Source organism: Bubalus bubalis, chromosome 4, assembly GCF_019923935.1.
Source record: "Bubalus bubalis isolate 160015118507 breed Murrah chromosome 4, NDDB_SH_1, whole genome shotgun sequence".
Lineage (NCBI taxonomy): Eukaryota > Metazoa > Chordata > Mammalia > Artiodactyla > Bovidae > Bubalus > Bubalus bubalis.
In genome coordinates, this window is record NC_059160.1 from 5,681,576 (window position 1) to 5,694,750 (window position 13,175).

At 51.2% G+C, this 13,175-nt stretch overlaps 1 protein-coding gene across 3 annotated transcripts in view; it reads left to right on the forward strand.

Moving 5' to 3' along the window:
- The window catches only part of EFCAB6 (EF-hand calcium binding domain 6), a 259,814-nt gene that overhangs the window by 231,263 nt on the left and 15,376 nt on the right, over nt 1-13,175 (forward strand). For 2 of the 3 annotated variants that reach the window (XM_025282724.3, XM_025282725.3), the window contains one exon: nt 10,626-10,853. In XM_025282724.3, coding sequence (XP_025138509.3) covers nt 10,626-10,853 — 228 coding nt within the window. Of the gene's footprint in view, nt 1-10,625; nt 10,854-11,814; nt 11,981-13,175 lie in introns of those variants that run through there. The other variant, XM_025282726.3, reaches the window with a different exon arrangement.

The window sequence follows — 13,175 nt, forward strand, 5'->3', positions numbered from 1 at the left end:
AGCTTTTGCATGTGGGCTGGCTGGCCGGGGCTCAGCTCTGGTGGCCTCCCTGGGATGTCTCTGCTCCCTTGGACCAGAGCGAAGCAGCTCAGCTCCTCTCAAGACAGCACCACAGACACAGGGGGGCTTGCCGATCACGCAAAGGCTTCTTAATGCTTCGACCCCATGGCACTTGCTGACATTCCCTTGGCCAAAGCAGTCGTATGACTGAGTGCAAAGCTGTGGGATAGGGAAATATTCTCAGCTCTTCGGTGGGAGGAAACCCAGAGCCGCATGGCAAAGGCTGTGGAGACAGGAGTTGAGGAAGCAGGCCTTGAGTGCCCTGTGCCTCCGGGAAGCATACACCCGCGTGTCTCCGTCTCCAGCTGCACTGGATCACGTGACAGTTCGCCCACCCTCCCTGCCGTGTTCTCGCTTCCCTGTTGTCTAGAGAAGTTGCTTAGATACTGTGTCATGGAAAACTGATAAGTCAGCCAAGACGTGGCTGGACACAATTAATTGACAGGGTACTAGAAGGCTCTTTTCTAAAATCACTCCCTTAATAGAGCTATTGAATGAGAGTACAATGAAGCCGAACACGAGGTAACAGAGTTCCCGGGTCAGTGAGCCGTCCAGAGCACACCCTGCCCTGTGTCACTGATTCTCGTCCTTGGCTAACTTTCCCCAGCTTTTTTGAATTGGGGGGGCACAGGCTTCTCCTTTGGGGTTTCCCCCTGCATGCATGCTCAGTTGCTAAGTCATGTCCACCTCTTTTGCAGCCCCATGGGTTGCAGCCAGCCAGGTTCCTCTGTCCGTGGGATTTCCCAGGCAAGAATACTGGAGTGGGTGGCCGTGCCCTCCTCCAGGGGATCTTCCCGACCCAGGGATCAAACCCACAACCCTCTTCAAATATGAGTTCCCTACCGCAGAGCCAGAGCCAATTCCCGAATCAGTGGGGTGCTCCCTGTTTTTCCCCTGTCTTCTGGAGTGATTCTCGTGGGGAGTTCCCTCCGACTGGTGTGGCTGTCCTGACGCTACAGACGGAGAGCCTTGGCCCAGAGAAGTGAGGTGCCTGCATAAGGTCCCGCTGGAAGATGGGAGAGCAGGGCTGTACCCTGGCCATCCCGAATCTCAGCCCACGGCGGGCCCGAGGCCGCTGGTTAGAAGCCCAGGTTTTCCCCGCCTCAGGGTGTGTGACCACATCTAGACCAGGCTTCCATCCCAGGCAGGTTGGCTTAACCTGCAGGCAAGAGCAGGCGCCACGTGCCTCTCCCCTCTGATGACTTGTGACAGAGACCGTGGCAGCCAGGAGCCAGGACTCAAACCCATGTCTGCCCCACCTCTTGACTCAGGCCAAAATGTCTCTTACAAAAACTGGCAGGAGCAGCAAGAAGGCCGCCCGTGTCGGCCAGCCGTCGGGGGCAGCGCTGTGTGTGTCATCCTGTCGAGATCTGAGGCTGCCCTTGGAGATGGTTTGGGTTTTATCCCCGTGGGTAAAGGGATGGCGGAGGGTGTGTGTCTCGCCCAAACCACCAGAAAGAGCCGTGCGGAGCTCTGTTCAGCCCTGGCTGGCGCCGAAGCCCTCGGTTGACTGCGAGCTGCCCTCACCATCCACCCCGGGCCCCTCCGCTGGACCAGCCCAGCCTCTGACCCCCTTCGGCTCGATCCAAGTCGGCCGAAACTTGGGTTCCTGGTGTGGCTTCCCTGGCAGTGCTCCAGAGGCGTGTGCGACCATCCCTTCTTCTTGTTCCCTGTCAGGCGCTGAGTGATGATGGCAAGTGCGGTCTGAGCCCCAGGGGGACAGGACAGGGTCTAGGGGGGGCCTGCACTGAGCCTGTAAGCTCCCCCCAATGAGCACCCAGCACTGTGTGCGCTTGGAGACACCCCAGTCTGAGCAGAAGGCGGCATCAGAGATTTCGGGGCTGTGGGGGGAGGGGAGGGGCTCTGAGCTGGGGCAGAAGAGGTGGCTCTGGGAATTCAGCACAGGCCTCCCTCTGACCCCCCAGTCCAGGCCGCCTCCCTCTGACCCCCCAATCCAGGCCGCCTCCCTCTGACCCCCCAATCCAGGCCGCCTCCCTCTGACCCCCCAGTCCAGGCCGCCTCCCTCTGACCCCCCAGTCCAGGCCGCCTCCCTCTGACCCCCCAATCCAGGCCGCCTCCCTCTGACCCCCCAGTCCAGGCCGCCTTCCCCTGATCCCCCAATCCAGGCTGCCTCCTTCTGACCCCGCACTGGTTGGAGCCGCCTCTTGGGTGAGTCCAAGCAGTAGCAGGATTTAGAACCACTGGATTTCACTGTAAAGCTTGGTTTTTACTAAATGAGATACGTGGCTACATTTGAGTCCAAGAAAAGCCCCACAGAAGCGCGATATGATTAGCTGGTTCTTTGCTGACCGTGTGCTTCATATCTTGGCGCATTCTTCCTTTTCTGTATTGTGCTACTCCTGCTGGGTAGTCACAAAGGGGACCGGGAGTTTTTTCGCACAGGTGGTCTCTATTTCTCTGTGATATCAAGAGGGACAAGCTAAGCTAAGCTAAGTCGCTTCAGTCGTGTCCGACTCTGTGCGACCCCATAGACGGCAGCCCACCAGGCTCCGCTGTCCCTCGGATTCTCCAGGCAAGAACACTGGAGTGGGTTGCCATTTCCTTCTCCAATGCATGAAAGAGAAAAGTGAAAGTGAAGTCGCTCAGTCGTGTCCGACTCTTAGCGACCCCATGGACTGCAGCCTACCAGGCTCCTCCATCCCTGGGATTTTTCAAGCAAGAGTACTGGAGTGGGGTGCCATTGCCTTCTCCATCAAGAGGGACAAGCATTTAGTAAAACAAAGTTCTATACAAATACCCTTGAAAAAATGAGAGAGGATTCCTTCCAAACATGGAAACCATCCTGTAATTGGGTCAGACCCGTAGTGCATAAGATTCCACTATTGTTTTTTTTTTTCATTTGTAAAGTCGCCTGGAGAGCCTTGCGAGCATCCAGTTGTCAGATGTCGGCTGCAGGAGGAGCGGGCCCACCGCTCCCACTCCAGATAGTCGTGGGGACGGAAGCAGGCGCCCGACGCCCCATCCCTTCCCCAAGCTCTGTCTTGCAGCTGCGATCCCTATCCTGAGGAGGCCTTTTATGTAAAGCGTAGTTGGTTTTGGAAAGTGACATTTGCATCTGAAGATAGTGGTGAGGAGGAGAAACATTGCTTCCAGTTATAGAAAAAGCCCTATTTTCCCCCATTCAGATAGAACAGTCACGTGACAAGTGCCAGGGACACAAAAGCGCCAGACCAAGAGCCATCTGTTCCTCCCTGGCGTCTCCAATCACTCGGAGCATGGCTTTGCAAAAAAGGGACCAGAACATGGGCTCCTGACCGCCTCAAGCCCAGTGCCCCTGATGGGCGAGCCGGGAGGCCCTGCCCTCTCAAGGCCAGTGGGTGCCCTGGGTGACACGGGGTGGGGAGGGCTGGGACTGCATGCCCGGGGCCCGGGGACCTTCCGGTCCCAGGCTGGCCCCACGTGCACCAGGGCGATGGCCATGGTGCCGCTGGGGGTGGGGCCCCCATGACCTTTGTTTCGGTTTGTGCCCTGTTTGTAGTTTCTAAGTTTTCTGATGTGAACACACAGTTATCATCTCTGCTGGCAGCCCAAGAATATTCCCCAGCTGGCCGTGAAACCAGCTTTGGGACAAACCAGAGTCTCCCTCCCTCTCTGCGTCCTCAGCCTGGCCCCTGGTATGGCTCTGGGGAAGTTAGGGAAGAGAACTGGGGGTGCAGGAGGCCAGCGCTGCTCCCCCGACCTTCACGCCAGCTTGCCGCGTGAGGTTTGCGAGGATCTGTGCTTCCTTCACCTCCGGGCTCTGAGGTTTCCTCCTCAGGGAGCCATTCCCATCAGCTGTGTCGAGAGTACACGACCCGTCTCGTAATCTCTGCTCACCTGAAACTGGCTCTCCTCTCTCTCCCCGGCCCCAAGACCCTCCCCTGGCAGAGGCTATTTAAGGATCATCTTTTACTTCCATCTCCCGAGTATCAGCAGAAGAGCCTGGCACGCAGCAGACGCTCCAGGGGTGTCTGTGGATGGCTCGATGCAGCCATCGTGGGCGTGCGTTGAGTGTTCATCCTCTCTGGGTGCATCACCCGCGTGTGGGTCACATGCCTGGCTCGGGTGCTTGGGCGCCCCCCCCTCTGGACCCTCTGGGATTCACTGTGACCCATGTGTCACTGTGATTTCCTGCCCAGGCAGAGATGGGCAGTCACACCGAGCAGGGCTCCCGGATCCCCGCCCCTCCTCTGCATTGCTTGCCACCAAGCCGTCCCTGCCTCCTGACCTCCAGACCCCAACCCGCGAGAGAGGCAAGACTCGCAGCTCAGTAGCCCCGGTCGTCTGCCTGCCTCTGGCCTGGCTTACTCCTCCTCCAGAGAGCAAGCATTAGTGCTGGTGTGTGTGTGCACATGTGTGCATGTGTGTGGTCATGTGGACCAATTTGCACACTGCAAATATTTTACCATACTGTTAAACTATTTCTTGAAGCCTTCTAAATAGCTGCATTGTAGAAATACTATTGGAGAAGGAAATGGCAAGCCACTCCAGTGTTCTTGCCTGGAGAATCCCATGAACGGAGAAGCCTGGTAGGCTGCAGTCCATGGGGTCGCACAGAGTCGGACACGACTGAAGCGACTTGGCAGCAGCAGCAGCAGAAATACTATGGTTTATTTAGCCATTCTCCTGATTTAGACAATTTTGACCTCTAAAGTGTTGCTAATTTTTTTGTGAACTGTGTAAATAATACTGTGTGTGTGTTAGTCACTCAGTCGTGTCCAGCTCTTTGCGACCCCATGGACTGTAGCCCACCAGGCTCCTCTGTGCACGGGATTCTCCAGGCAAGAATCCTGGAGTGGGTTGCCAATTCCTTCTCCAAATAATACCGTAGTGATCATGATTTCATGAATTCATCTTGTTTACTTCCTTGAGGAGAGTCTTCAAAGGGCAGGTGCCAGGTGGAAGGACAGGCACTTTCGTGGCTCCACCTACCTTATTCTACCTTTCCCAACCCTGATATTGTCACTTCAGAAATTTGTGTTTCTAAGAAGAAAAACAAACGGAATCTTGGTTTCATTTCCATTTTTTTTAAAGAGTGATGAAATTTTCTAAATCATTATTTCACTTTTGGCCGCACTGTGTCTTCACTGCGGCACGTGGGCTTTTCCTTGGTTGTAATCAGCGGGGCTGCTCTCAGCTGTGGTTTCGGGCTTCCTGTAGCTCCTTGGTTGTGATCGGCGGGGCTGCTCTCAGCTGTGGTTTCGGGCTTCCTGTAGCTCCTTGGTTGTGATCGCGGGGCTGCTGTCAGTTGTGGTTGCCGGCTTCCTGTAGCTCCTTGGTTGTGATCCGCGGGGCTGCTCTCAGCTGTGGTTGCCGGCTTCCTGCAGCAGTGGCTGCTTGTGGCCGAGCGCAGGCTCTGGAGCGCCAGCTCGGCAGTTGTGGCACATGGGCTTAGCTGCTCCACAGCCTGTGGGATGTTCCCAGACCGCGGAGTGAACCTGTGTCCCCTGCCTCGGAAGGCAAGATTCTCAACCACTGGACCACCAGGGAAGCCTCTAGATCAGAGCTTTTTAACAGAAGACCCAGGGTGGCCTGCAGAGCAGTCGTTTGATTGGCTGTGTTAGTGACACTGCTTATCCATTCTTTCTTGGGACAAAGATCAAGGCCCCACTGTGTGCCGGGCTCTTTAAAGCACTCTGGGGCTCAGCAGTGAGCAAAAGACCGGAGCCCTGGCCTTGAAGTTTATTTTCTGTTAGGATGGAGAAAATTAGGTTAAATATAAGGTGGATCAGAGAGCGGAACGTGGGACGGAGAAGGAGAAGGAAAAGGGAGTGGGAATGAACGTGTTGTTCGGCTCAGGAATGTGTGGAAACCCTGAGGGGAGGGCAGGAACAGCAAGTGCCAAGGCCCTGAGGCAGGAACGAGCTTGTGTGTATGAAGCACAGCGGGAGGCTGGCACGGAGTGAGGTCAGAGGTCCCAGTGGGTGGGCTGGCGGCCATTGTGATGCCCTGCCGGTTGCTCCGAGCAACGTGGGGAGCCATTGGAGAGCTGTGCATGATCTGACTTGCACTGTACAGAGATTGTCCTCCGGGGAAAATGATGCTGGCTTTTTAATTATGGCTCGGCCCTCCCCCACCCCTCTGCCCAGAGAACAAGTGCTAACACGTATGTGCATGTGATGCTCATGCGTGTGTACTTTTAACAGATTGAGGGTGGAAGGAAGCAGGCTGTGATTTGTGGCAAGATGATGGGGGCCTGGACCAGGAGGTGAGGGTGGAGCAGTCAGCTTCCAGGTACGCACTGGGCGTGGGGCCACTGGGATGTTGGGGAGGTTTGGATGACAGATGATAGGCAGATTGCATGATGGACACATCACAGAGGACTCCAGGCTGGGCCGCTGGGCCAGTGTCCATTTGCTGAGATGCAGACCTCGGGGGGATGGTATTCTGAAGCTGTTAACTCAAGAGGGAAGAGAGAATTCCCTTTATGAAACTGGGATGTTCAGTCTTGCTTAGGAGGGCTGCCCTCACCCAAAGGTCTCTTAGAGTCAACCAGAGCCCCACTGTACCCTGCTCCTTTTTCTTTTGATTCCACATATGAGTGATATCATATGGTAATTGTCTTTCTCTGTCTGACTTACTTCACTCAGTGTGACAATATCCAGGTCCATCCGTGTTGCTACAAATGGCACTGTAAATGCCAGAACAATGTAAATGTTCCTTTTTATGGCTGAGTAATACTCCATCATATTACTCCATCGTGTGTGTACCACACCTCCTCCTTCCTGCTGCCTTTGTAAGTTTGTAACAATGGGCTTTGTGATGTAAGGGCTCAGTCACAGAAGAGACTTCCTTCTCACTCATGAACAGCCTGAGTAGGTGTCCACTGTTCTGCTTGTATATCCTGGGCCTTACTGTTCTCATTCTATTGTTCTGTTTATATCAAGTTTGTGGTGTTTTGATATCTGGTGACTCAGAAACATCATTGCTAGCCTCTTCCAAAAATTTCCTGGCAAATCTCACATATTTATGTCTCTATATTAAGTTTAATATCTATGTCTAATGGGTCCCCCCACAAATAGCCATTGTGATTTTTGCTAGAGTTTTATTTATTTATAATTTGAAAAAGGTTTTCTCTTTTGAAATGGAGTCTTCACATACAGAAACATGGTATGTGTCTGTTTTTAGTCCAGTCTTGCTTTGATAACCTTCAGTAGAATGTGTCTGGCTTTCTTCATATAGGTCTCATCATGCCTTTCAGATGAAATCTATCCCAAAGTATTCAATAGCTTTGTCATGTGGATTTTTTTATGAGATAATTTCTAACTAGTTGTATGTATTGTATAAGAAAAAAGGTATTACGTTTTCTGCATTTTTTACTTTAATTCAGCCACTTTCATAATTGTATTGAGATTTTCTAGTTGTACAATCATACCCAAGAGTAATGATAAATGTTGTTTTTCAACATTTGTTTTCAACTATTTATTTCATCTTCTTGTCTTATTTCAAAGGCTAGAGCCTCTAAAAATGTGACTAGCAGAACTGGCAGTGAGCCTGCCCGTCTTGTTTCTAACTTTAATGGAAATGCTTCATATTTAACCTGTGTAACACATTGACAGATAGTGTCTGATTAATACTCTTGTGTTTAAGATGTTCATTTTATTCCTGGATAGTATGTGTGTACTTTTCTATTCTATACCATTTTATCGGGAATGACTGCCAAATTTTGATAGATGAACTTTGCCATGTGTTGATATGTGACTTTTGCTAATTATAAGGAAAACTTTCTAATTCTTGGAATAAACCCTAATTGATTTTGGTGTGCCCTTTTAAAATACAGCACTAAATATTCCTAAAAAACTGGTTTTTAAAAAAGTTTTGTTATATTTGCCATTATGTCCATAAACTATTTTGGCTCATATTTTTCAAGTGTTTTCTTGATTATATATTTGTGTTAGGGTAATATACAATGAACTGGAATACTATATATCCCTTTTTGTGTTCTGGAATAATTTGACTAATGTAAAAATTATCTGGCTTCCCTGGTAACTCAGCTGGTAAAGAATCCGCTTGCAATGCAGGAGACCCTGATTCAGTTCCTGGGCCAGGAGGGTCCCTTTGAGAAGGGATAGGTTACCCACCTCAGTATTCTTGGGCTTCCCTGGTGGCTCAGATGGTAAAGAGTCTGCCTGCAAGGCAGAGACTGGGTTGGGAAGATCCCCTGGAGGAGAGCATGGCAACCCACCCACTCCAGGGCTTGACACCTTTTTAATGATAGATGGTAGCTCTTTTAACAGCTTTTTAAACTTCTTTTTTGATTACCTGTCTATTCGTAATGTTACTTACATTAAATTTAGTAATCTGTATCTTGCTAGAAAATGATTCAATTTCCTCTGGAGTTTAAAGCATATTAACCTAAGATTGCTCATTTTACTTTGTTAGAGTTCTTCCATATCTATTGTTAAAACAGAAGAATTTCTAATTTGTTTTTTGTGTTAACATTTTCAAAGAGCATTCACACACCCCGTCTCGTGGGAGCCTAGATTCCTCCCGGAAAAAATGAGGAAACCCAGGAAAACTTGATTCGGTGGCATGTGGATGTCACATGGCCAGTTAGAGCCAGAGTCAGAGGGGTCTCCACCTTGCCCTGCGCAACACAACACCTATGCTGTGATGAGCATAGGGATGGAAACCACCCAGCAAAGATCCCTCTGCTCTCTGATCAATGACACCCCTCGCGGTGTTTAGGGAAAGGCCTTCATACTTAGACACAGAAGGCGTGTTTCCAACTGTTCGAAAAAGTGTAAGATGTATCTGTAGGATCACTTTTTTTTTTCTAGAATGAAAAATGAAAGGCGTTCATTCACTTTGCAGATGGCTCCCAATGGACATATCTGAAAGCGTCTGTTAACCTTTGGGTGGTCGAGGATGTAGTGGGCTGTGGTATGAGTGTAAGGGTGTATAGCCACGCTTTTGAGGGTGTTGTCAGCAGCATCCCGTGTTTGATACAGTTTTGTAGGGGAACCTTCTGCTCTGTCCTGCAGGAAAGTAGCATATACTCCACATACTCCTGCTGAACTGCTGAACTTGAGTCATGACCAAGTTTTCACGTAGGTTCTGGGGAATGGATGCAATCATCTGGCCAGGTGCTGGTGCTTTGAAAGAACCAGCCTTGTAGCCACCAGTCACTAATGGTTTTGACTGGAGAAACCCAGTGTATCTGAGAATCCACCCTAGTGTGGGGACAGCCTTCATGCCTTATTACCCCTGGGTTCTCATGGAGCCCAGCCCCGCCCCCCCACCCCAGGGCCCCACCCCCTCCTCATACTCCAGGAGCCCACCTGCTGATGTGGTGACCACAGGTCTGGCTTCTGGGGCCTTTTCCTAGTGGCAGCAAATAGATGCTGCAGGCCTCGCCCTTCTAACTACCCTTGCAGGAGGCTCAGGACTCAGTTGCTGCCCACCCCGCCCCCCCAGCCCTGGCTTCTCCCTTCCAACTTCAGTCTCCTCGGTGCCCAGGGTAGACACAGAAACCCTTGTCATTTCCAGGGCTATTGAGAATCAATCAGTAACTCGACTCACTGCTCTTCCTGTGGTCTCTCTGTCCACCACACTGATCATCAGCAGTTACTGAATGTGGGCTGCAGGCCTCCACAGGCCCCTCTGGCTCACCTGGCCACATGCTCACTGCCAGCCCATCAGCCTGCCATCCAGTAAGAAGATCCTCTCTTTCCTCCTGGCTCACTCCTCCCCGCAGAAAGCTGTCCTGTTACCAGACTGGTCCTATCCCTCCTCCAGGCTCCCCAGCACCATGGACAGCGTCCCCAGGCCCTGTAAGCACCTCCCAGGGGTGCAGAATGAGATCTAGGCAAGCAGGCCAGCTCCGTGGTCCCTGCAGCCTCCAACTGCAGGACTCGACACTCGCCAGGATTAAATCCCTGAGGGTCTCAAAGTCTCAGACTTAAAGGACACTTAACCGACAGTGGAGCTGCAGCATGATATGGTAGCAGTCAACAAAAAGAAACACCACTTACAGGACTTCCCTAGTGGTCCAGTGGCTAAGACTCCACTCTCCCAATGCAGGGGGCCCGGGTTCGATCCCTGGCCAGGGAACTAGATCCCACATGCCGCAACTAAGAGTTTGCATGCCACAGCTAAGACCTGGCAGAGCAAAGCAAATAAATCAACAATGCCATTCACATCACAGCTGTCATGAGCATAAATCAGCCGGGACGGAGGGCTGGAAATGAAAGCAGTCTGGATCCTCATCCCTATTGATTCCCTCACCACTCAGAGCAGACATTCACTGTGTGTGCGTTCAGCAAACCAGGGGACAGGCCGAGTGAGCGAATGGCTGAGGGTATAAGGTGTGCCCTCCTTGGGCCCGGCCCTTGCCCTGCCCTGAGGGCTCAGTCGCTTTGCTCCCCGCTCTGCGGCTGGTCAGCCCAGGCTCCCACTTTTCAGGCAAGTCTGCACCTGCAGTCCCGCCTCTGGGTCTCTCTGACTTCTGGCTCAAGTTCCTCAGGAAGCTGGGCCTCCCAGGCCCCACCCTTGCCTGAGGCGCCCAGAGCTAAGGCAATTCATTATTCACTAAAGGGATCAATTTTCTGTTCTGTTTTGCCCAGACCGCTGTGGAGTGGGCTGAGAAGATGCCCAGAGGTCCACGGCCCTTATCGCCCAAGGAAATGGCAAACCAGGAGCTGCTGGCTCGCCTGCACAAGGCCGTGACCTCCCACTACCACGCCATCGCCCAGGAGTTCGAGAACTTTGACACCATGAAGACGAACACCGCCTCCAGGGACGAGTTCCGGTCCATCTGTACTCGCCACGTCCAGGTTCTGACGGACGAGCAAGTAAGGACTGCGTTCTGTTCAGCCTCCTAAGCAGTGTCGTTATGAGCGTCAGGCCGGCTGTTTCCCAGAGTATAGACAGTTTAAGGTGGTTCTCTATTTTTTAAATATGGGGAGGGTTTTTGTTTTTTTTGGCAGTTTGCGGGAGAGGGGGGTTGCTGCTGTTGTTTTAAATCTTACTAAAGAGACACAGGAGCCTTCTGTTCCTATAACAGGTATGGAATGCACCATCTCAATTAGAGTGCAAGTCATGTCACCTTTATTTTTAAAATCGAATTAAACTCAGCTCCAGCTCCCACTACCCCTCTTACTCCTTCCCTGGATCATTCCGGGGCCCAACTGATCCGGAGAGACGGCAAGTTTCTCTCCACACTTGAGCTGGGGTGGGGGTTGGAGATGGAGGTGAGGCTGGACAGAGCAGGTGCTCAGCATGTCCCGTGGATGGACCATGTCCACGTCCCCCACCCAGACCCCAACAGCCCAGGCGCTGAGCAGCTAATAACACAGAGCACCAACAATCTGAACACACACATGGCTGTCCCTTCTCCCCCAGAAAATGCACTGCCACCAGCCCGCTCCTGCTTTCAGACGAACTGAGGGCCCATCCATTCCCAGAGAATAATTCAGATGAAAAAGGAAATCCAGAACACTCACAAAAGCAACCCAGCCTCCCCTCTTCCTCCTGGTTCCACACAGACCTAGCCCAGGCGCTTCCTACAGCTCCCTATGTGGGAATGTCACTCTGTCCCACCCCGCCCCAGAGCTGGGAGAGATTCCACTCCAACCTCAAGACTCCTAGTCTCAGAGTTTTAGGGTAAGGACTGAAAACAATCTTGAGTGATCATCACACCCACCCTCCAGCCCTACTCAGGCCACTGAACTCACTACCCTAAAGAATGAATTTGTTAAAGATATTACTAATACGAACATCAGATTTCACTTTCCTAAAATATCACTTTTTTAGGCATTATGATCATTTTTTGCTAAGAAAAATTAAGCGCTCTTTCCAAAGAATTCTGTCCCGAAGAACAACCACACCAAGTGAAGCTGTTTGAAATACCTCTCTCCATTGCTACAAATGGATGGAAGCCTTTCAAATTAATACAGTTGCATTTATTATTCTATGGAGCCAACTAATAAAGGTTTTGCTAATAAAGGTTTTACTAATAATGATTTTTCATTCCATCTAAATAAGTAAAATTTTACTCTAATTATAGATGTAAATTAATGACATGCTGGCGTATCTGGCATTCTCAACAGAGAATTTGATTTTAATGGTCCACGAAGAAAAAACTTCCCCATCCGCAGCACAGACACCCCCACCCCCACCCCATATCCCCTGCCACACGATCAAGCACTTACTTTTAAACGCTGCCTTCTAAAAATACATGGACATATCTCAGAGACAGACTGCATCATCAAAAGCGTCAAAGTCTGGCATAAGTACTGCGGTTTAAGTTGGGTGATGATTAGCAGAAATTGTGCTATATTGGGGAAGCCTGCTTCTAGATACAGGCTGGTAAACAGAAAGCAAAAGCCCCAGAGATCCATATGTTTTCTCCTCGCATGAGCTGCTTAGCCAACAACCTTCTCAGGTGGATGGTCCTGAGTCTGGCAGAGTAAGATACAGAAGTAATGTGCACGCTGGACTGGACACGTCTAGACCCTTCATCCCAGCAAGGGGACGACTCCACCAGAGACGCTGGGACAGGTCCGGCCAGGTTCAATAGCTTGCCGGTACAGATTCTAGGACTTAGTTTATCTACGTTATAGACTTGTCTCTAAAAGATCCAGTCATCGTGAGTCCGAGGGGCCAGCTTTCTTGACTTAACAGAGCTCCCTAAGTCAAAAAGTGCCACATCTTTGGAAAACTTTTGGCACAACTAACCTTTCAGAAAAGGAGAGTGGCTTTCAGAGCAGGTGAAGTTGGACACTGAAGGTCTTCATGGCTCTGTGTAAAGCGTGTTATAAAAGGCCATAGAACTGTGTCCTCTTGGATCTGGCTTAAGGAGACAGGGGCCCCACAGGGAGAGCCTGTCCCAGTGAGGCGATTAGATCAGCCCACGGCGACTGCCTAAAGACTGTGACTACGCAGCTGCATTAGGGAGAGGAACCCAAACTTTCTGAACATTCCAGATGTGATGCTTCTAAAGCAGACACCTCTAGGAGTGAAAGAAATGCAGGCAGGCTTGGATTTCAGCCCTGCTTCTGCACTCATCCAGCCGTGTGACCTTGGCATACTCAGCCTCTCTGAGCTTCGGTGTCCCTCCCTAGGAGATGGGACAGCGCTCCCCAGGCTGGTCCAGGTGCCCTCCACCCAGGGTG